The 23,757-nt window shown below is 43.8% G+C and overlaps 1 protein-coding gene and 1 pseudogene across 2 annotated transcripts in view; one reads left to right on the forward strand and one right to left on the reverse strand.

The window, feature by feature from the left end:
• The window catches only part of LRP2 (LDL receptor related protein 2), a 201,900-nt gene extending 183,444 nt beyond the window's left edge, over positions 1–18,456 (reverse strand). For both annotated transcript variants that reach the window (XM_032355866.1, XM_032355865.1), the window contains exon 1: positions 18,199–18,456. In XM_032355866.1, the coding sequence (XP_032211757.1) occupies positions 18,199–18,436 (238 nt within the window). In that variant the 5' untranslated portion in view covers positions 18,437–18,456. The remainder of the gene's footprint in view (positions 1–18,198) is intronic.
• LOC116597738 lies at positions 13,382–14,068 on the forward strand (annotated as a pseudogene).
• Positions 18,457–23,757: the final 5,301 nt, after the last annotated feature.

The raw sequence follows: 23,757 nt of genomic DNA on the forward strand, positions 1-23,757 counted from the left end.
AAAAAAAAGGGGGGCTATATTTCTCCCCAGCAAGTTATTTGGATAGATTATTTGACAAGTGGTTCCTTTATTTCAAAAGACCACAGCATGGTCACTGTTCTGCAGCACTGACCTAACCAAGAGCTGGTCAACTATGAATGATTTCACACCAGGTTCCCTGTGGGGCCAAGTGTTTACTGAATCCTCACCAAGTGCCAAGACCTTACATGTTCACAACATCTTTTAACTATTCTCAGGAGCCTGCAGGGTAGAAATCACTAACACCCACTGCAGAGTCTAAGGAAACTGAAGCTCACAGAGATCAAGTGGTCCAGGGGTACACATTTGGAAGGTGACCAAGTTAATGCTCTGAACTCTAACTCCAAGCAGTGTCCTAGCACCGGAAAGGATTTGGCTGCAGGTTAACCATGTCCAGGGGAGGGCCTTGAGATTAAGAATCCTTGAGTAGGTGGACAAGGGGCAGTGGGGGCATGGCCAGAGGGCTGCCCAAAGTTTTACTTTGGCTTTAAGTTTTTATCACTGGCTTCGGTTCATCCCCAAATTTAGGCTACCTTCTACACCTTCAAGGAAACTGTAAGAATTTTCTCATCATAAAATGTGGGTTATTTTAAGACAGAAGTTTTAAAAATATATACTAATTCCTCAAGATGCCAAATATTCCTTTTTGAAGCGATCCTAAGCAACACTAAATCATCCGTCCTACCGTACAAATCCCCAGACTGTTCAATGCCTTTCAAAAAATGTGATGGCATATTTTAAGTCCTGGGGGAACCATTTTTTAATGTGCCAGCTCATTTGCTTCACTGAAGACCCACACCAACAAAATCATGTAAGCGGGGAAGAAAATTTTCAATTACAAAGAGTCTGAAAACAACATTTAGTTGTATATTTCTATGATATTTTAAAACTGCAATCAAGGGGCGCCTGGGTGGCTCAGTGTGGTTAAGCCACTGCCTTTGGCTCAGGTCATGATCCCAGGGACCTGGGATTGAGTCCCACATCGGGCTCTCTGCTCAGCAGGGAGCCTGCTTCCTCCTCTCTCTCTCTCTGACTGCCTCTCTGCCTACTTGTGATCTCTCTCTGTCAAATAAATAAATAAAATCTTTTAAAAAAATAAAAAAAAAACTGCAATCAAGTTTTACAGACTCATACAACTGATAAATCCCAGTGTTTTTATAAATTCCCTTTAAATATTAGAGCACCTAAGATATCCATTAATGGTTACTTCTAGCTAAAAGCCAACGTTTTTCATCTTATTATACCTATCATTCAGTTTTAAGTTAGAAAAAGGAAAGAAAATAAAACATTAAAGAACTTAAAAGTAAGAGCTTATCCTAAAGTGAGTTTGATCATTTGCTATTTGCATTCTCCCTTAATGTTACTATATACACATTTACTTCTAAGTTTCATTTCCCTAAACGATTCTTTCAAAATCTGCTAAGATGAAGGAGCAAAGCTGTCGTTCAGCCTAACTATTCTTTAAAACCATGTATTAAGAGATACCCTGGTATGTTCCTCTCAAACTATAGCTACCTTGAGAGTTCTCATTTGTAAAAGTAAGGTGGGCAGGGAGGGAAAGAGATGAGAAGGAGAAAATCTCTCATTTGTCATCAATAAAATAAATCAGGAAAACAGCCTTTAATCTCAAGAGTACATTTTGCCATTTATTTACAAAATTGATGGAAATTGTTAACAAGGAGTTAATTGATTTGAGTCACCTGATTACCACAGTTAATTAACCACACTGACTTAATCTTCTTTGAAAACATCAACTAATCATTTCCCAGGTGTCAAGGGGTAAACCGTTAAATAAAAAATAAACCTCTGTACCCCTCTTCAAGGGAGAGTTCTTGAGCATGTTTTCTTTGCAGATTCCAATGTAGCAACAAGCCAAGTTTGGGTGTGTGTGTGTGTTTGTGTGTGTTTATATAGGTATACTGAAAGAACTGCCATCTTTCCAGAGGTTTTTTCCTTTTATAATAAAGAAAAAGCAGCCTTGCAACTTTACCATCCATGACATTTGAATTATTTCAAAAATGAACTAAGAACACTTTTTGAATAAAAATAAACAAAGCAACAGCAACTGAAACTTTCATATGAGAAGTGAGTTTTCAAAAAACTAACTTCAAAACTTATTTGGAGGGCGTGACCACAAAAACTGTGTGAGAGAAAGGAGGGGTAGGGGAGAACAGGGTTTTACTGAGCTGTTTGGGGTTTTTTTGTTGTTTTTTTGGGTTTTTTTGAAGATTTTGTTTATTTATTGGACAGAGAGAGAGAGAGAGAGCACAAGCAGGGGGAGCAGCAGGCAGAGGGAGAGAGAGAGAAGCTCCTGGCTGAGTAAGGAGTCCGATGCAGGACTTGATCCCAGGACCCTAAGATCATGACCTGAGCAGCTGCCTAACCAACTGAGCCACCCAGGCGTCCCTTACTGAGCTGTTCTAATCTTGATTGTGGTGATGGTTACACAAATACATCCATACACAAAACTGATAAAACTGTATACTACACAAAGTCCATTTTAGTCTATGTATATTTTTTAAATAAAATAAAGCGAAGCGGGGCGCCTGGGTGGCTCAGTGGGTTAAGCCGCTGCCTTCGGCTCATGATCTCGGGGTCCTGGGATCGAGCCCCACATCGGGCTCTCTGCTCAGCAGGGAGCCTGCTTCCTCCTCTCTCTCTCCGCCTGCCTCTCTGCCTACTTGTGATCTCTCTCTGTCAAATAAATAAATAAAATCTTTAAATAAATAAATAATAAAGCAAAGCATGGGGCGCCTGGGTGGCTCAGTGGGTTAAGCCTCTGCCTTCGGCTCAGGTCATGATCTCAGGGTCCTGGGATCGAGCCCCACATCGGGCTCTCCGCTCGGCGGTGAGCCTGCTTCCCTCCCTCCCTCTATCTCTCGCTTTCTCTGCCTCTCTGCCTACTTGTGATCTTTGTCAAGTAAATAAATAAAATCTTAAAAAAATAAAAAATAAAAAAAAAGCAAAGCACTTCATAATGCCAATATTCAAGCCTACTTCTGTGAGAACTGGGAAACCTTATTCCCCTTTTTACAGATAGAAAAATTAAGGGCAACCACTCACCCCAAATGCCTCAATAAAAAGGGGATGGGGAGGAATCTAAGAAAACCAACATTGTTAGAGAAGATCAGAAAGAATACATCCCTTGAGTCTGAGTGGCTACCCAGTCCTCAATTAGTAGACCCACTGCTTGTCTCGGAAAAATAAAAAAATCTTTAAAAAAGCCAATTGTCTTTGATCTGTCAATGCACCCACAGCACAAGAGGGCTCTGGAGGGAACCAAAGTCCCAGGTCACGGTGACAAATCATGCTTGCACTCGGTCAAGTGAAAGAGTGCCAGGGCCTTCATAAACACCGTTCCCCTTCCTTCCCTTTTTCATTCCTTCCATCACTGCCAAGTATTTGAAAAATAAATCTGGATTACAGTAGGATTTTGTTGCACATATTCACAATCAGCAACAACTATTAAAGAGCTCTTTGATTTCCCTTTCAGGGAAGTGAATGCATTCAATATAAGATGCACCCTCCTTGGCTCGAGTCCCACGCTTTCTCTTGTCTGCACTGCTGGGTTTAATTATTTACAGCAAGAATCTTCTAACTTTCACTGTCTTCCACTTAGTACATTCAATTTTTAAACCATGCATTTTGTTTTTCTCCAGAATCTCGGCCTCCAATGATTACTTTGCAAATTCTTTCAACACCTCACTGCACCAAATATTAGAAAGAGGTAAATTTTTATGGCAGAAGTGAACTGGAAAAAAAAATTCAGTTTTGGTACATAAAAATTAACTATTTGGCAATTTGACTTGAAAAAAATTCTGTATTTTACCTCACTCACTTGCAAATTCTTTTTATTGATTGCATACTAAGAGCAAAACCAGAATTTCCTATCAGCAGTCATCATGAGGTCTACAAAAAGTAGAACTACCATGCACGTTAAACCCAAAGGCCTCCTCTCCATCTTACCTGACACTGATGGATCCCTAAGGAATGACTGAATGAGAAAGTCTTACAGCTCTGTTTTTAGGGTCAACCTCTCCTTTCTTCCTAACAATCCTATTTCAACTAGAGCTACCTTGAGGAAGGAGAACCATACTAGAAGGTAAGAAGTTCTATCTTTGATATCCATTTTACAGACTGACAGCGGAAATCTCCATACAGTCGTCCTAAGAAAAGGCACAAGCAATATTTTTTTTCTCTAGAAAAGGTGATTTAGGCAACCCAATTATGAGATGAAGTTGACTCCCTTTCAAGACTTTATCTCTCACCTTCTGACAGCTTCTTCCTTTCTTTCTCCCACATCATAATGTACTAGCTTTGGGTCTCATTCTCACTGAACCTTGCTCTAGAAAACTATGACAGTGCATTGCTATCTAAACCAAGTCTTTACCTATAGGGATAAACATTTTCTGCATTTTAAAGAAGGGTTTTAGGGGCACCTGGGTTGCTCAGTGGGCTCAGCCTCTACCTTCAGCTCAGGTCATGATCTCAGGGTCCTGGGATCGAGCCCCACATCGGGCTCTCTGCTCAGCAGGGAGCCTGCTTCCCCCACTCTCTCTGCCCACCTCTCTGCCTACTTGTGATCTCTGTCAAATAAATACATAAAATCTAAAAAAAAAAAAAAAAAAAATTTTTTTAAATAAAAATAAAGAAGAGTTTCAGGGGGAAACAATGTCTTATTCCAAAGGACTGGTTGTAACGGTGCCTGAGTAGACGTCTTTGGCCAGGGTGAGAGATGCTTGGGGAACAAGAGACCTTTCAGCACCTCCAGCCACAGGCAAATGCTTTCCGCATCTCTACAGGAGCAGCCTCCTCAGACACAGAAAGACTCCATTCTCACTTGGTTGTTCATTCCTTTCTTCTAGGATTTGAATAAGAGAACTTAGTAAGAATTTTTTCCATCCATATTAAAAAACAACAACCTTTAACTCTGTACTTCACTGCCACCCCTAAAAGGAAGTTAGTACAGAACTAATTGGGCGTCATCTTTTTGAGTTAAAAGACAAGTAATTACAGAGAATAGAATATTACTAGATAAGAAATGGTAGCAGAGGAGGAAGCCAGCAGGAAAGAATCAAGGGGTACCTAAAGAGTATAGAGGAAAAAGTAGGTTAAACTAGAAACATACTCTTCCAAACAGTAGGATCTTTTGGACAGGCCTATGTCACAGGAATCTCTCTTTTTTTTTTTTTTTTTTTTTTTTTTTTGGAGAAAGCAAGCAAGCAGGAGGCAGGGCAGAGGGAGAGAGAGAGAGAGACTCTTTTTTTTTTTCTTTTTTTTTTTTAAAGATTTTATTTATTTATTTGACAGAGAGAGAGATCACAAATAGGCAGAGAGACAGAGAGAGAGATGAGGAGAAGCAGGCTCCCTGCTGAGCAGAGAGCCCCATGCGGGACTCGATCCCAGGTCCCTGGGATCATGACCTGAGCCGAAGGCAGAGGCTTAACCCACTGAGCCACCCAGGCGCCCCGAGAGAGAGACTCTTAAGCAAGCTCCATGTCCAGCACTGAGCCCCACGTGGGGCTGGATCTCACAACCCTGAGATCGTGACCTGAGCCAAAATCAGATACTTGACTGAGTCACCCAGGCTCTCTTCTCTATCCTGCAATATATAACTAGTTACATCATGCCTGAAGCATAACACTTGATCAACATGTATTGAATGAATGACTGCCAAAGTAGCAAGAAATGTCCACATCTGGGTTGCAAAGGTAGCAGCATCTGAAATGACATCGTCTTAATATAATATGAACCATTAAAAGAGGCTTTGTTTGCTTGTGTACAGAGGCACTATCTTCTACTTGCTCCAACTTATCCACAGTCACAATATCCTAGAATAAGGGCTTTAGGCTCAAAAGTTGGTTCCACCACTTAGTAATTGGAGGTGTTAAGTAAATTATCACACCTGTCTTTGCCTTGACCCTTTATCCATAAATTCAGACTGTTAATGGCAAAGTAGGTAAATTAATACCTATAAAACCCTTCGGACAGTGACAGACACGTAAGCACTCCAAAATATTTATCCATAATTGTTTCCTGCAATTTCACTACCCATTCAGCGATGTAACTGAGCCATTCCTCTGCCTCTAACTTACTTGGTCATGGTTGCATATGGAGTCCTCAAAAGAATGGGATCTGGAATGAGAAAGGTTGTGCCCACAGGACAAGCAGCCATGGGCATTTTTCAGCAGTCTGGGCCTTTTTTGGTTGAGCCCATTTTTCCTTCATTCATCAGGAACAAGGCCCATGAATGTCCTGGCTTGACATGCGATGTTCTTTCCACAGTAGTCCATGCTGCCTCCCTGAGTTGGGAAATCACTCCCCTCTTCAAAGAGGCCCTTTTGTCTGATCAAGGCTGTTTTCACTGTGCTGTGGCCTCAGACAGCTTTCTTTTGTGTTGTTTAAACACAGAATGACAGTCCACTAACATAATGTCTAAAAACTTTGGCTTATCTTTGTTTAAAAGTTACTGTATCAAATCTGTTCTAAAACTAGCCTGACCCATTCTGTGTGTACAGGAGACTCTCACAGGGTAACCAAGGGTCTAAGTGAAAGTTAGAAAAGTTAGACTGCTGCATGATGATGAATTGGAATCATCAGTAGTTGGGGGTCAGCGAGGCGGAGGAAAGGGGAGAGTCAAATGGAGAGAAACAGCGTTGCTAAGCCACTTGTTTTGATGGAGATAGCATTTTTTTTTTCCTCCATTGGGTCTCTGATGGGGCCCCCAGGAGCCTGGGGGAATTAAGGCCTGGCAATACCAGGGACATGGCCAGGAGCTGACAATGCCCCTTCTTAGAGTCCATGATGGCATTTATCCATTTGTTCAACTTATATTTATTTATTTATCCCTATTCTGGATACTAGGAATAAAAGAATGAACAAAAGAGATATTAAAAAACAAAGTTCCTGACCTCATGAAATTGAGATATTAGAGAAGGAAAGACAAAAGTAAATCCGTAAACAAGTAAATTACATACATTATGTCAGATGGTGAAGAGAGTTAATCAGGAAAGACTGGAGAAAACCACACAGAGAAGGTGACCTACAAGCAAACACCTGGAAGAGGCAAGGAGCAGGTCATGCACAATTTGAGGCAAGAGGGTTCAGAAAGAGGAAAAGTTAGTATAGAAGCTGTAAGTAAGGAACTCCCTATGTTGGGGAGGAGGGTGGGAAGCAAGAATTATCTCCATGCCTAGAGCACTGTGAGTGAGGGAGAGGAGAAGAGGTGAGATCAGGGAACTGATGTGAAGGATAGATGGTTAGGGAATTGTAGGTCACTCTAAGGATTTGAACTCTTGACTATGAGATGGGAAGAAACAAAGACCCAGAGCTGGGTATTTAAGTCCCCTTCAAGAACTTTCTACATTCACTCAGCTCCGCTGGGGTCCACCTCAGTTACAGAAGGGCACCTTGTCCAAGGTTATGCCCTTACAGGGGGAGGCCACATCTAGTAACTGCAGAAGGCCATTTCAGCCTGACTCAGAACACTCAGAACCCTTGCTCCAGATTTCCCACAAGGCTGAGACTGCGGCCTTCTCCAGTTTCACTTCTTCCTCTGCTATTCCTGCTTCTTCCTTTCCCTTCAAAAGTAATGATCTTAATAAACATCAGCATCTGTTTCTGAACAACCCAGTTTGTGTGTCACAGAAGCTACTGGGGCTTTTGAGCAGAGGAGTAACATGATCTAACTGATGTTCTAAACAGGTGCTGAGAGTAGACAGAAGAGGGACAGAAGGAAATCAGGGTGATCAGTTAGGAAGCTGTTGCAATAATCTAAGAGTTGACTGTGACTTGTATCAGCATGGTGAAAGGTAAATAGATTCCAGATACATTCTGAAGATGGAAACAATGCGATTTTCCGATGAACTAGATGTGAGGCATAAAAGAAAAAGATGAGTTAAACCAGAGTCCAAGGTTTGGAATTAGCCTAAGCATGGGGCAGCCATTTACTAAGATGGAAAAGTCTATGTAGAAAGCAGGTTTAGGGCATTAGTGAAGATCAGGAGTTCAGTTTTAGGTATAATCTAAGACGACTATTAGGCAGCCAGGTGGATATGTCAAATACGCAGTTGGATATATGGGTCTGGATACAGGGTACTGGTCTGGATGAGAGTCATAAATTTAGAAGTTGTCAACATACAGATGATAAAACCATGAGACAGGATGAGTTTCCAAAGAAGTAGGGTAGATAGAGATGAAAAGTAGTCAGGGAGATGGACAGGAACAAGCATGAGATACCAGAAAGGCAGCAAGCAGAGGCAAGCAAGGAAAGATGGAAACCAAGAGAATATGGTTTAAAAGCCAAATTCCATGTTTTGCGGAGGAAAGCAGGATACACTGTGTCTGATGCTGTTGATCAGTTAAATAAAACAAGAACTGAGAATGGATTATTGGGATTTAACGACATGGGGATCATTAGTGACCATGGCGAAAGATGTTATCTATCAAAAGTGGGAGCTAAAACTTGAATGGTATGGGATTTGAGAAAAACTGGAGGAAGAAATTATAGTGGATATGGACAAATCTGGGAAGGAATTTTGCGATAAAGATCAACAAAGAAAACAGGGTGACAGAAAGGAATGTGGGTCAAAAAGAAGAGACAATTAGTGAGATGAGATGGAATTCAATCTAAAACATGAATAAATGGCTTGAACTTCAGAGCATGGAAAACTTCATCCACAGTAACGGGCGGGAAGATAGAATAGATGGACAGAATGCATGCAGGTGATGATGGCTGAGTTATGGGAGCTTGTGGAATTCTCCTTTGGCTGCTTCTACTTTCACATTTATAAGCAGCAATGTCATCTGAGCAGGTGGTGTTGCAAGGTTGAAGAGAGAGATGTAAGGAAGTAGGAAAGCAAATGTCCTAGCCAGGAAGCAAGTCTGAGGTTGAGGTTAGTTTCATAAATTTATCGTGAGACCAGTCAACACAGTTTTGTGTTTTTCTCCTGCCACATTTAGCTATAGCAATGCAGATGTTGAATATTAGATTTAACCAGGACTGGGCTTTTGCAGAGCACAGGAAAGCAAGACAAGGGGGCCTTATAGGCAAGGAAGTGATGTTAATGATGAGTCATAAAAATCTAAGCCGAGGAAATAAATAAAATGCAGGATTTGAGGGATAGCATAGACGTGGTAGGATCACCGACTCTAAGTCCCAGTGGGGTCAACAAAGAATTGGGCTTAGGATATAAAAGAAACAAGCTACAAGGTTTTCTGACACTCACATTCCAACCATTGGATAGATGGCTGCTTTAGACGCCAGCAGACTCTGTCGGGATACTCTGGGATAAATTGAAGAGCGATTCCAGTGGTTATAGAGAAATCTGTCTGATTTGGGTAAGAAAGGGTTAGAAGACCTCCAACCGCCACCGTTCATCTCAAAGAATCTAAGGTTCTAAGTGCGAGGAAGGACTTCAAGGGTGTCCAGGGAAAGAGCAAAGAACACAATTAAGACATAAACAGAAGCTCTAGGGAGCAGCAGTCATGTCAGCCAGGAAAGGAGATGCCCAGGAGATGCCCAGGAATGGGGGAGGCTCTAGGTACAAAAGACTAGTTTCCCTTCTTACTGTAGCTACCTTGTAACATCCCACCCAAAAGAAAGCACGGATTTAACAAAGTGTCCTTAACTGCCACTGGAAGAAATTTTCAGTGGCACATTAGTATACCTTTAGTTACAAAACTAAAAAATGAAAGGCTACCTAGATCAGTTGTTCCCAAATTGTCTGGTCCTCAGAATCAACCAGAAACTCTTTAAAAACATATGTCCATCCTCCTGCTTTAGTAAGTATGGGTTTTGGCCTAAGAATCTATCTACTTTTCAAAGCTCCCTAGGTGATTGTGAGAGCTGACTGACTTCTATCTAGGGTCTCTAGAAGTTAGAGCATTCCATAAGCTGTTATGAAATGATGCTTTTGCGAACATAACCAAAATCTCACAGGTGACCTGCCCTTAGATATGATCCAGACAACATGTAGCCCCATTTGCTCTGGCAGCTATGATAATAATAGGGAAGCCAGACTGAAAACAAAGCTGAAACCTAGAAGAGAGTGGAGTCAAGAAAAACACAAAGAAAAGAGAACTGGAGCCCTGAATGCCCCACACCTGAACCCCACTCTGCCTCAGAATTTTCTAGTTAACATGAGCCAATAAATACCCTTTATTGTTTAAGTCAGTTTGAGGTGGGTTTTCAGTTTCTGGTTTCTCACAACGAAAAGAGTATCCCCCACACCCTTCCCCACATCAAAATTAAAACCAGTGTCGAAGCACATGTTGACATTTTCTCCTCTCCTTTAATGAGATTATATCGTGGTTAAGACTGACATATTTCAGATTAAAAAACAACAACAACAACAGCAATAACCACCACCTCCATTCTTAAATTCAACTTTATTTGAAGATTTTCCTATGAAACAAATTATTTTGATTTTTCAGCCTTTATTCGACCAAGCTTCTCCTTGTTAATAAGATAAAAACCAAAAACTGGGCCCAAAGTGGCAAACAAATCTGACAGATAGGACAGGATGTTTCTATATAGGAATTCAAGGAAGTCTAGCATAACAGAATTGTAGTTTACTGTCTTCTTCTTCCCCTTTTTCATGCTTCCTTAACACCTGCTGGGCAGTCAAAAGTAGGTATGTTGTTACTTAATGTCAATCAGTAAATCAGTGAGTAAAGACTTATTGTCAAAGTTACTAAGAAAGAATCTTCATGTGTTACTGACTGATAGTACATAAACTTAAAGGAGACCTCTAGTATTGCTTACAAACCTGGATCTGGAGATCTGGACAATAAACAAGCCATTGTATCCATGGTAACAGTGGCTTAACTTTTCAATGCACAGAATGGTAATTACATTTCCTCCTTTCATTCATTTCTCCCTGTTCCCAATAACCTTGGGGGTCAGGCATGACCTGAGGGCTAATGACTAAAAGCATAGAGCTTTCAACATGAAACTTCATTGTCTAACTTGTCACCTTTCTTGGAGAGACTTATTATTTCCTTACATTGTGTTTTGGCACTGTCCTAAGTCAAAAGTACCCATATCTTACTTTTTGAATGATAATGTTTCTCAGCCCGTGCTATCAGTAATAAAACTTAAAGACCAGCAAAATAACCACTGGCATGGAATTCATCTATTTGGCATTTCTGAATTAATCCAAGGAGGTGTGAAAGACACCTGCTCTACCATTTACAGAAGCAGTCCTCAGGTTAAATGCTAAAGACCCTTGGATTTGCACCAAGATGTATTCTGTCTCCATAGAAGCATTTCAGTACGTCTCCAGACCCTCCTCTCCTCTTTCTTTCCACCCCATTCTCATAGCCAAGGCCTCCTGCCTGCAAAAGGGACAAAGTCTTAAGAATATAAACAAGAGAGCAGAGTTAGTTGAGAAAGGAGAAAGGGCCTAGGATTCACTGAAAAATAGAAACAGTGGACTCAAGAGCTCCTGTACTCTGCTCTTTAAGTTTATTTTCCAGAACTTTCCTGTCCACCACAAGTTCTGCTCCAAGTAACACTACTTTAAGCTACAAGTAAACCTCTACAGGTAAACCTTCTAAAAGTCCTTCTTTCCCCTGTTCTCCTAAACTTAAAGCTGTAACATGATCCCAGGAACACAGAGCATCATGTCTTTTGCCTTAATATTTTCAATACTTTTCCCCTTTCAATTCACTGAGTTATCCCAAGACAGTGTGCTCTTGAGAAATTTCTATAGCCTTGTAAGTCTGCCCTCATGTATAAAATAAAAATAATATCAGGGGCGCCTGGGTGGCTCAGTGGGTTAAAGCCTCTGCCTTCAGCTCGGGTCATGATCCCAGGGTTCTGGGATCGAGCCCCGCATTGGGCTCTCTGCTCAGGAGCCTGCTTCTCCCTCTCTCTGTCTCGGCCTGCCTCTCTACCCACTTGTGATCTGTCTGTCAAATAAATAAATTTAAAAAAAAAAAACTACATGAAAAATAACATCAGTTCGTTATACCTGATGAGGTGTCCTAGACACGTGTTGTTTTTGGAGCCCAGCCTCTGGTCACCTGGTCACTCTCCCCAATTTCCCTTTGCAGTCCAACCTTAGTGCAGGACTTCTGGGACCAAGCATATATCCAAGCCTAAGCCATGGGCACACTTCATACCATAGATACAGTGACTGGTTCTCCAAGGAGAACCTAAGAGCCCAAGATGCAACGAAGACTTTTGCTGGGAACAATTAAGACAAAAACTCTTGTTTTTCCCTAGTGGTCATTACATGAAAGGATGCGGCTCCAGGAGCCACTGACAACCATCTTAGAACAGCAAAGAAAACATTCGAGAACAGAGTCATCCCAGAGTTAGGAGATAGCGAAAACAGATCAGCCTGACATAGTCTGAGCCCCCATTTTATATTATGTTGAGTCAAAAGAAATTGCCAATATTCGGCTGTCTAGAAAAACAGCAACCCCATATAGTTCAACCTAAGAGCTTTACCTTTTCAATTACGTATTTCAATAAACTTCCTTTTGGCTCCAAGCAGTTTAGAGTTCTGTCATTTACAAACCTAAGTGTCTAGACTAATATGTCAAGTTGTGGCCACTAAGATAAACCAGGGGTGCCTGGGTAGCTCAGTGGGTTAAGCCTCTGTCTTCGGCTCAGGTCATGATCTCAAGGTCCTGGGATCAAGCCCCACATCGGGCTCTTTGCTCAGCAGGGAGCCTGCTTCCCCCTCTCTCTCTGCCTGCCTCTCTGCCTACTTGTGATCTCTCTGTCAAATAAATAAATTAAATCTTTAAAAAAATAAAATAAAATGATAAACCAGCATGCACAGATGCATCAAAGAACCACCTGTGTTAAAAACAAACAAAAAAAAAAACACAAAAAACAAAAACAAAAACAAAGCCACAAGATACTACAGTATCTTCTTCTCAAATTTGAAAAACAGTTAAATTCTTGAAGAGGTTAATAAAGATGGATAGAAATATGTACGTGAGACCTCACAATCTATAAAACATTTCACACTAATCACTTAATTGACATAACTACCCTTTAAGGTAGATATGTGCCCATCTTACAAATAAGAAAACTGACCTGAACAGTTGAGTATTGTCCTGAATTTCCCACATAGTAAACGGCAGAGTCAAGATTCAAACCCAGATCTTCTAACTCTAAAATCTCACACTCTTCCCACTTCATTTCACCATGCTGAGATTGTGAAAAAATTGCTTAGGAAACATTTCCATGGACCCCCAACAGAACACATGAAGCATCAAAGAAATGTCTCTGGAGCTGCCACTTGCGTCCCCAGATGTGTGCACCTAATCTCAGCTGGTCTGCCAGGAGACCCGCTGAGCGCCAACCCCTCGTCCCCCAACACAGTCCCATTTCCACTCCAACAAGATGAAAGAAACTATCACAAACCAGGAGAAACTCGCCAAACTGCAAGCCCAAGTGTGCATTGGTGGGAAAAGAACTGCTCACCAAAAGAAGGTGGTTCATAGAACAGCTACAGCAGATGATAAACTTCAGTTCTCCTTAAAGAAGTTAGGGGTAAACAATATCTGTGGTTGTGAAGAAGTGAGTATGTTCACAAACCAAGGAACAGTGATCCACTTTAACAACCCCAAAGTTCAGGCACCGCTGGCAGCGAACACTTTCACCATTACAGGCCATGCTGAGACAAAGCAGCTGACAGAAATGCTACCCTGTATCTTAAACCAACTTGGTGCAGACAGTCTAACTAGCTGAAGATGACTGGCTGAAGCTCTGCCCAAACAATCTGTGGATGGAAAAGCACCACTTGCTACTGGAGAGGAGGATGATGAAGTTCCAGATCTTGTGGAGAATTTTGATGAAACTTCCAAGAATGAAGCAAACTGAATTGGGTCAACTTCTGAAGAAGATAAAACGTAAAGAAGTTACTGGGAGCCGCTATTTTATATTATGACTGCTCTTTAAAATTTTGTGCATGGATCTGATAAAATCTAGATCTCTAATATTTTTAAGCCCAAGCCCCTTGGACACTGCAGCTCTTTTCAGTTTTTGCTTATATACAATTCATTCTTTGTAGCTAATTAAGCTGAAGAAGTCTAGGGATAAAGTTTGAATCAAGATTAATAAAGTTCTTTAGGGGAAAAAAAAAAAGAAAGAAAGAAATGTCTCTTGATATTTCAGAACCACCACCAATCTGACCATTTTAAAACTCAGGCTGAAACAGGTCAAATCTTTCTAACATTGGTGAGATCCTGGCCAGGGTTCTTAGAACTTGACACCATTATTGTAAATTTTTTTATTAAATACTTTTTTTAAATAAAATAAAACCTGTCAGCGTTCTTAGAGTACCTGCTTAGAGAACATGGACAATGATCAATTACTATGAATTAAGACTAAAAACCTATTCATGTAGCAGTCTATACTACGAAACCTGAAAACCTAGGAATATGCTTTGATGACCCAAGTTTTTGAAAAATAGATCTACAGGTATGGTCTTTGGAAGCTGGAACACCAACATGGAATAAATTCTGGACCAAGATGAAAACACATGGCTATAGTAACCTATCCTCTTAGACTTGAGATTTCTCTTAGAACTGAGATATGTGACCCATCCAATTAAGAGGGATTGACCAAGGTGATCTTTTCATCACACTTTCCTCGTTTGTCAGGTCAGAATCAACAGAAAAGCAATCTACAGGCCTCCTCAACCAACCAGGCGGAGGACAGTCCAAGCACGTGTATCTAAAAATGATCAATTAGGAGGTCACAAAGAGGAGACGGGTTTAGATCTTAGTTCTAACCTTGGCAACATGCCCTTAGGTGAAGGGCTTCACCACCCCCCTTTCACTCCATTCAGCCCCTTCTTCTTCCCTCCAGGGTTTAGTTGCTTATCTATAAAATAATCCAAGTAGACCAGCTGATAGCTAAGATTTCCTCCATCTGTAAAAGTCTAAGTTTCTATTAGAACAGGACAGGCACAAGATTGCATCAGGGAGTTTGAGCAGAAGCCCTATAAAAACTGGACAGTAAGAACTTCAAGCAGAGGGGGGAAAAAGCCAACTGCTGGGAAGTAAAAGCAGCAGTGGTATCAGAGATGTAATAGAACCAAAATGTTGCAGACACAAAATGTTGCATGCTTATTACAGGCCCCAGAATCCTTTCAAATATGTAAACTTCACCTGAAGATGTAATTGTCATAAAGCTGATACTAACTGTAAAAAGGCATAACCAAGCCTCTATTGGAGGAAAGAATGTAACTTTAAGATCAATACCATTTTCTCAAAAAACCTTCTAGTCGTATCCTGAGAGCTGGGAATTCCTCAAATAAATGTTAGTGAAACATGCGTAAGACTTCCTTATGCACACTGAGAAATTAGAAATATGAATAGTAACCCCCCCCCAAAAAGTTACCTTTAGTATTGGTCAATATAATAGCTGCTAGTTACGATCATTGTCTATAGGCCTTACACGTTCCGCCCTTTTATCTCTTTATGTTAATAAATGCCACAGAAGAGATTCCTCCTGTTATCCCATCAATTTGGCAGATCAGCAATCTGAGCCACGCAAGTTTCCTGACTTCCCCAAGGTCACACAGCCAGAAGGTGGAGAACCATTGCTGAAACCCTGTCAGCTTGGCCCCAGAGCTCCGTCAGGCTCTCCAAACTTTTCTTCAAAGCATTATGCAAAATATGAATACACAAATAATCTTAGCTATAGATATGCTATAATTTTTCTAAAGACTAACCATAAAATACCCAGAGTTCTTTTCCAAGATCTAATGACGCAAACCTTGCAGGAAGAGCTTACCTAAAATGTGGTATAAGGACATTTACAAGGTCATCACACTCTATCTGAACAGTGTCAATACAACATGAATCTAGAAATCTCCTTAACCTTCCAGGCTGAGGATATTCAGAGGACAAGTAGGAAGACTGAGAATGAGGACACCTGGGATAAAGTGATAGAAACCTGAAAAGAATTTCTGAAAAAATTTGTTACGGCAAAGCAGGTAGATTTTACCTTCTGTGGCAAAGACATAAAATGCCAGTCAGTTTCTTCAGAAACCTTACACATGGGTAGTAACCTAGGGAGCATGACATTTTTAGTACAAAAGAAAAGAGGGAAATAGAGGAGAGAGTCACATACTATATAAGCAGTGAAATTATACCCTCTCTTGGACTGGCCTCACAACTCTGCCCACAGTATGACCTGGGACAAATTACTTCATTGCCCAGTGCCTCCATTTCCCATTAGTAAAATAGGGATTTTAAGAATACTGATATCAAAGCATTATTATAAAGATTAAATATCAGTAAGTATAAAGCACTAAGAACAGGGTCTGCCACATATATATATGTTTATGATATGTTAACTCTTACTGTACATAATATTATTATTAAAGAAGAGGTATGGATGTAACCTACTAAGAAGAGTAAATACAGTTTATTTGGTGACTAAACCATCAACCCAGGGGATAAAGTATCTGTTTGATTATACAGGGACAATCCAGATGTATCCCAGATGAACCCCGACAAGATTTCTTTTTGCCAGGCACCGACAGGAGCATATAGTAAATCCTAAGGCTATATTTAGGACGTAAGATGTTATCACCCTAAGCACTGCGGCAAACCTACCGCAATAATAATAAATCCTCTTTCTGTGTTAACAACACTGAGAAAAGGTGTTCAAAACAAGAATTATTATTAAGTCTCCCCCTGCCTCCCCTCCCTTTCCTAAGATTTTTAAAAGACCAGTGGGGTTTGTTGGCGTTTCCAAACTTCTTCTCAGGAAGTCTGAAATGGGTACTGCTAGGAGTTGCTGTATAATTACTTAGTTGATTCCCTCTAAGGAGCTTACACTAAGAATTGAGGAAAGAAAGCAGATTAACCATTTGAATACATGCCATGGCCCATCCACAGGCTTTTCCCTCTCCTCCGTAAATGGGGGCTTCTACAGTCCCTATCCATCAACCCCAATATGGGATCCAGGGAAATCAATTTATTGCTTTGGCTAATCCTACAACAATAGGGGTTTCATTTTCATTGTAGAGCAATTAAGTTGTCCGACGGGAGGGAAGGAGCAGGAGGCGAAAGAAGTGTGGGGGGGGGGGGACTCTCCCGTCCCCACAGACAGATTAGTCCCTGCGGAGGCAGCCGAGTCCGTTCTGTCTGTCTGGTGGTCGGTCACACGCAGCTCCGGGCTGCTACCTAGCAACGCAAAGCCTGGAGAGAGCTCGCGGGTTCCCCTGCCTCCTCCTCGCCCTTCCCATTCATCCCTGGTCGGTCTCCCACCCCCCCCCACCCCAGTCCGCGCGCTACTTTCTATATGTCTTCAAATTCCCTCTCTCCCTTCCTTCTCTCCCTTTTCATTCCTACTTGTCTTCTCTCTCCTCTTCCCCCTTACGGTTTTTATCCCCTCCACTTCTTCCTCCCTTTCTTCTCTGCCTGTATCTGTAAAAATGTAAACTCTAGCAACCTGAGAGAAATTTTAAGTGCTTCATCCCAGAAACTTTCTCCATCCGAGCCCTCAAATCTCTGGCCGCACAGACGGGGCCTCATTCATCAACACAAAAGCCCCCACCTCCCAGTTGAAAAGGAAAACCCTTCAAAGAAAATGCCCCAGTATATCTGCTGTTCTCTCGGCCAATCCCGCCTCCGGGCCTTATCTCGGCTCGTAAATGATCTGTATCGAGATGCGGTCTCTTGAGGGTCAACGTGGGACCAAGTTTCGCTGAGGAGAAGGGGGGAGTGCTCTAGCCCGCCAAGGGATCTCCCCGGCTGAGCGCTGCAGGTGGAACACCACGCACGGAGAACCGCCGCGAATCCCCGCAGGCACCCAGAAATAAAATCAGTATGGGAGGCAGACTGCGCACTGGCTGGGAGAACCTTAGTCTCCGGGTTCCAACTGCGGAGTGCTTTCGGGAAGGTCGGGAGAAAGTCCCGTGGGAACAAAGACGGGGTCCCCGTCTCTGCGCTGTCACCGAAACCGGCGGAGCTACTTTCTCAAGTTTGCGGCTGCTCAGTTGCCGGGCGGACGAAGGAGGGGTGCTCCAGCTCGCCCCTCGCTGAGCAACCTGAGCGCCCCGCCGGGAGCCGCTCCAGTGCCGCCGCCCTGCCCTGGCCCCTGTCCGGCCGCGGTCCCCTCAGTGCGCTTACGGACCCGACCCCTGCCACTGCCGGTTAAGTCCGGAGCTCCGCGCAGAATTCCGGGCAGTGAGCGCTTACCTTGGCCACTGGCCCGACCCAAGCAGGCGGCAAAAGCCAGCAGCAACGCGCACGCCACCGCCGCCACCCCGCGCTGCATCCCCGCGACCATCGGCGGCCCGGGCCTTGCGGTTCCTTCCCCAGAAGGTGGGCGCGCGTAACACACAGCACCCGCCGCGCCTCTGCTAGCGCGCGCTCCCGGAGGCCTGCACCTCAGCAGGCTCCTAGTGGGGGAAAGCCGAGCCGGGCGCCGAGGCATCCCGTTTTCTAGCCGCGCCAGTCCCCACCCTCCAGACAGTGCATAAAGCCCTGGAGACCCGACCGCCCCGGAACTAGCATGCGGGAATCCAGCGGGGCAGGCCCCCTGCCGCCCGGCCCGCCCCCTGCACTTTGCAGCGCGGGGAGGAGTAGGGACTCGAACACACGTGCGCTCACACATGCACCGTTCTCACACGCCCGCGCGCGGCCTCACACTCGTCCTCATACAGCCTCACACACGCAGTCCAACTCCTCACTGTCACACAACCTGACGGCCTCGCACGCTCACAGGCGCACCGGCACACACATTCCTAAGACACGCGTGCGCGTAGTCCACACTCACACAAACACTGACATGTGCACGCACACTTTTCAGTTACACATCCTACATTTACACACTCCTCGCAGTCTCACACTCACATGGGAACACTTGCCCGACACAGGCACAGGCGTGCTCTGCCCTAGCCTCTCTGTGGGATTTGCCTCCGCACCGAAGTTTGCAAGGCAGTCCGCGGGAAAAATCTGCCACTGATAGTCTTTTAAAAGGAAGAAAAATAAGAGATGGAAGGGAAGGGAAACGGAAATAAACGGAATGAGAGCTCCTGGAGAGATTTGTGACCATTCCACCTGAAATCCCTAGGCTTCTCGGAAAGCCTGGCATCTCCCATAGAGTTGAGACGCTGAGATGGGGTGTTCTGTGTTTTCAGAAAGCCCTACAGCTCCCTCCTATAAGGCAGCGTTAGACGGATTGCCGGGGGCTCCGGCCCCCAAGAGCCCTTCGAATGAACCTTACACTCACCCTCAGAACATCGTCCTAGGACCGTACGTGACGCTAGAGCCGACAGAAAAAAAGGGGGAGGATGATGCAGCTTATCTCTTTGCCCTGGGATACCTGTCTGTGAGAAGGGGCCGTTCTCGGACCGGTGTCGCCCCCAGATCTAAGGCCCCGGGCTCTGGATTAACTCGGCAGCAGGACCACAGGAGTCCTTTCCCCCAGCCAGAGGGGCCGTAACAGCAGAGGCGACAGCCCTGGGCGCGCTTAGACCTGTGCAGGGGCCCACCGCCTCGCCCTTTCCAGGGGCGAGAACCTGCCCGTTACTGCCACCCCTTGTCCCGGAGCACCGACCGTCTGGGGCTCTGCTGACCGACCCCTGAAAGTACGGATCGCGCGTACCTTCCATGGGCTTTGGTGATTGATGAAGCTTTGCGGGGAAGAGGGTGGGGGAAGACAGGTATTACTTTAGAAAGACAAAAGAGAAACAGACATAGACTCAGAGAGAGAAAACTTAGACTTTAAAAACAAACAAACAAACAAACAAAAACAGAGCTGTGCGAAAGGGCGACAGTTACTTCGCGGCTTGCTTTCCGAGATTTCTGGATTTGGAAATCCAGAGTGCTCTGCTCTGACCGGAGTCAGTGGCAGGTTACTTGCCTCCCCTGCACTACACCAGCGCTGTCCGGCGCCGAGGAGGAGACAGGATTGGGGACTGAGGGGCAGAGAGGTCTGGAAGTGTAGAGGATGAAGCGGGTGGGAGGAGGGAAGAGGCGAGGGGGCGAGAAGGGGCACTTCAGTCTCTGCGACTGATTTATGCCGGTTCCGGGCGGCCGGGGCGGTGGTACAAGACCGCGCCGGGGTCAGGCGGCTCCGACGCCCGCCCAGGCCGCGCTGCATAGTCAATGAGCGTCCCCGCACCGCGGGTTACAAAGACCTGCGGCGGGCGCGGGGGAGGCTTGCGCGGGAGGGGCTGGGCGGCTCCCAGTGCGCTCGTGGACTCGTGGGGGTGCAAGAGGGTGAGCGCCGGCGCGCGGGCGTGAGTGTGTGTGTGTGTGTGTGTGTGTGTGCGTGCGTGTGTCCTTTCACTGTAGCAGCCCGGGCTCCAAACATTCCTTTCTGCACTGAAGGGTTTTCCTCATTGTTGTTGTCTTTGTGCTCCAGTGTTGCCAACTTACTGGAATTCCTGACGTGGTTGCACAGCAGGGCTCAGGCTGACCGTAGGAGCCAGCTGCGCCTGTGTCTGAGGCCGACCCCGCCGTTAATCCCAGAATAACGCGGGTGAAGAGGGGAAGAATGGAGGGAGAACGCGAGGGAGGGGAGCAGATAAAGGGTGGGGCTGGGAATGAGGGTCCACTGACGGAGTCCGGTCCCTTATTCCCAGCACTGTGGATGTAAATTCGCACATGCACACTCTTTTCTACTGGAAAAATCTCTTTTTTTTTTTCAATGAGATTCAACCTCAAACGCATGCCTCTTGAAAACAAGCATCTTCTGCAGCCCGTACCATGCGCCTCTTTATCTGCGATCCATACCTGAGAAAACTTGCTGCTAGTTTTGGAGGATTAAATCTAAGGACCAGAATCTGGGAAAACCCAAGTTAGCACAGTTGTGATTTAAGCCAGACTTTTTCTATATACTGCACAAGTGTTTGCATTTCACTCTACATAAATGCATAAAAGACTTTACAGTTAACCAGAGACAGAGGAAAGTGCTGAAAAGTGAAATTTATCCTAGTAAATGTATGTAATTTACTTTGTTACATTTTTTACTTGTGTATATTTATTTTACTTCCGCATCAACAAACTGCTAAAAATGTTTTCAGAGCATTTGTTCCTGTGTTGAACCAACTTGTGCTTCCTACAGTGGGCATGAAGTTGTAAAATCTGCTTGAGTAAAATTCAACTTCAGTTTTCTAATCCGGCCCAGATTTGCTTCCTAAGAGCCATAGAGCCATCTGCCCACGGAACAGCTCCAACCCAATGTCCTTAATATCTCAAACTCAACACAGGGAGCCTGAACCACAAACCTTCCTTGTGCCTTATCTCAGAAAAAGGCACCACCCTCCAGCCCAGGGGCCAAGGCCTGAATGGTCATTTCGACCCCTCCCTCTTCCTTACTCACATATGCAATCAATCATGACCTTCTGTAAACTTAAATCCACTTTATTCTCTCTCAAGCCCACCCATTTCTCTGAACTTCACTGCCCGCAGCCACCTAGACTCTCACACCTGATTTATGGCAAGAGTCTTCCCAAGTTCCTTGTTGTCAGTTTTAGCCCCTACCATCTGTCCATCTCTTTTCCATTCTGCAATGAAATGATCCAAAGTGATATTTACATTAGACTAGTGCTTTCAAACAGAGGTCATTACTAATTAGAGAGTAAGAAATCAATTTAGTAGTTCAGACAATAATTATTTTCAAGTTAAATAGAATAGAAACTTCCATGTGGAAAGGATATGTATTGTTTTATAAAACTCCTGTCTAGCGCACGCGTCTGTATGTGTGTGTGTGTGCTGTGTGCTGTGTCAACCCTATATAGATCTCGGTCAAAAAAGCTTGAAGTGGAGCCCCTGGGTGTCTCAGTGGGTTGGGCCTCTGCCTTCGGCTTGGGTCATGATCCCGGAGTCCTGGGATGGAGCCCCGCATCGGGGTCTCTGCTCAGCAGGGAGCCTGCTTCCCCTTCTCTCTCTTTGCCTGCCTCTCTGCCTACTTGTGATCTCTCTCTCTGTCAAATAAATAAATAAATAATCTTAAAAAAAAAAAAAAAGCTTGAAGTATCTCTCTACAAATTATTTCTTGATTGAAAAGAGAAAGTAGTAAGAAACATGGAGGAATCTGGCAGGTATCTTAATAGGTTTTATTACTATTTAGGTATAGTAAGGTCAATAGATCAGGAGATGGCTGCCATTGGAAAGATCATTTATTATACTTACAGATCCCCAAGAGAAGGAATACAGGTCACACCACTGGGGGGGCCACAGAAGTGAGTGAACCCTCCCAGAGAGAGGAGGGAAAAGTGCACAAGCACCTTTACTGTGGTTCCAGGGGGAAGGAACAGTGTAAACTGGCTTAGGATTGACCAATTTGTATTTGAAAAGCCCTCCCTTGGGCCAACTCTGAAAGGAGGGAGGCAAGGAGCGAGGCAGGAAGGAGGTCAAGGCAAGGTGACTGGGTCTTATTATCAGGTTGTCCAGAACAAGGTGTATCTAGCATATCCCTGCAGGGCAGATGTAAAAGCATTTTAAGATTACAGAAGCTAGAAACTTGGTAAATATGGCAGATGCCTCATGGTATTATTGACAAAAATGTGTAACTTAACCATAAGCAAGCATCGGACAAACCCAATGTGGGGGGGGACATTCTATAAAATAACCAACTTGTATTCTTCAAAAATGGCAAGGTCATGAAAGACAAAGACTGAAGAATTTTTTAGAGGTATGACAATTAAATGCAACACACGGCCTTGGGTTGGACTTGGACTGGGGGAAAATAGCTCTGAAGGACATTATTGGGAAAAGCAGAGGCATTTCAATATGGACTACAGATACTAATAGTATCCCGTTATGTTAAGTTGTCTGACATTGGTTAGGAAAGAGAAGGTCCTTGTTCTTAGAAAATATATCCTATAGTACTGGGGGGTACAGAAATATGATTTTGCAACTTACTCTGAAATAATTCAGGAAAAAAATGTGTGTGTGTGTGCATGTGAGAGAGAAATAATTCAGGGAAAAAAAAGGTGTGTGTGTGCATGTGTACAAAGAGAGAGCACAAATGGGCCACAAGTATGTGGGAGTTTCCTGCCCTATTCTCGCCACTTTGATGTGAGTTTGAAATTATATTAAAATCAAGTGACTTACTTTTAAGTTTGAGAAACTGAAAAATCTGAAGTTCCACATCAACAGTTCCTCTCTTGCCTCCTGTATTTACTCTTATTATTCCCTATGTCTAGAACATGCTTTCCCTTCATTCTTTCATCTGGTTAATTCCTATTCAACTTTCCAATCTCATCTAAAATATCTCTTCTTCCAGGAAGACTTCCAAAACCCCCGATAGTGACTTAGGGGTCCCTTCTACATGTCCTCATAGCTCTCTTTATTTCCCTCGCCCAGCTTTAATCCCACTTGTAGTCCCATGATTGCCTCAAAGCTTTCCCCTCTGCAACCAGAATAATATATCGCAGTCATGCAGACTGCATCGATCACTTGGTTATAACATTTTGGTAGTTTTCACATTATTCTGGAATAAAATTCAAAATTTTTAGCATAATCTACAAGCCTCTGCATGATCTGGCCCCTGGCAATCTCTTGACTCTCATATGACAGTCTAGACACACTGGCCTCCTCTTAGTTCCTCAAACTTATTATCTGCTTTCCCAGCCTCGAGGGTGAGATTAAGAGGCCTAGGATAGAGATAGGCAGAGGCTCGTGAAGCTGCCTAAATTCCTGACTCCAGTTCTAGCTCCTAACCTACTATACCCTTGAAATAATCATCCTTTTGCTTGCAGCTTGAGTGGATCTCTGCCACATGCAAAACAGAGCCAGAATGAA

This window comes from Mustela erminea, chromosome 8, assembly GCF_009829155.1.
Source record: "Mustela erminea isolate mMusErm1 chromosome 8, mMusErm1.Pri, whole genome shotgun sequence".
NCBI lineage: Eukaryota > Metazoa > Chordata > Mammalia > Carnivora > Mustelidae > Mustela > Mustela erminea.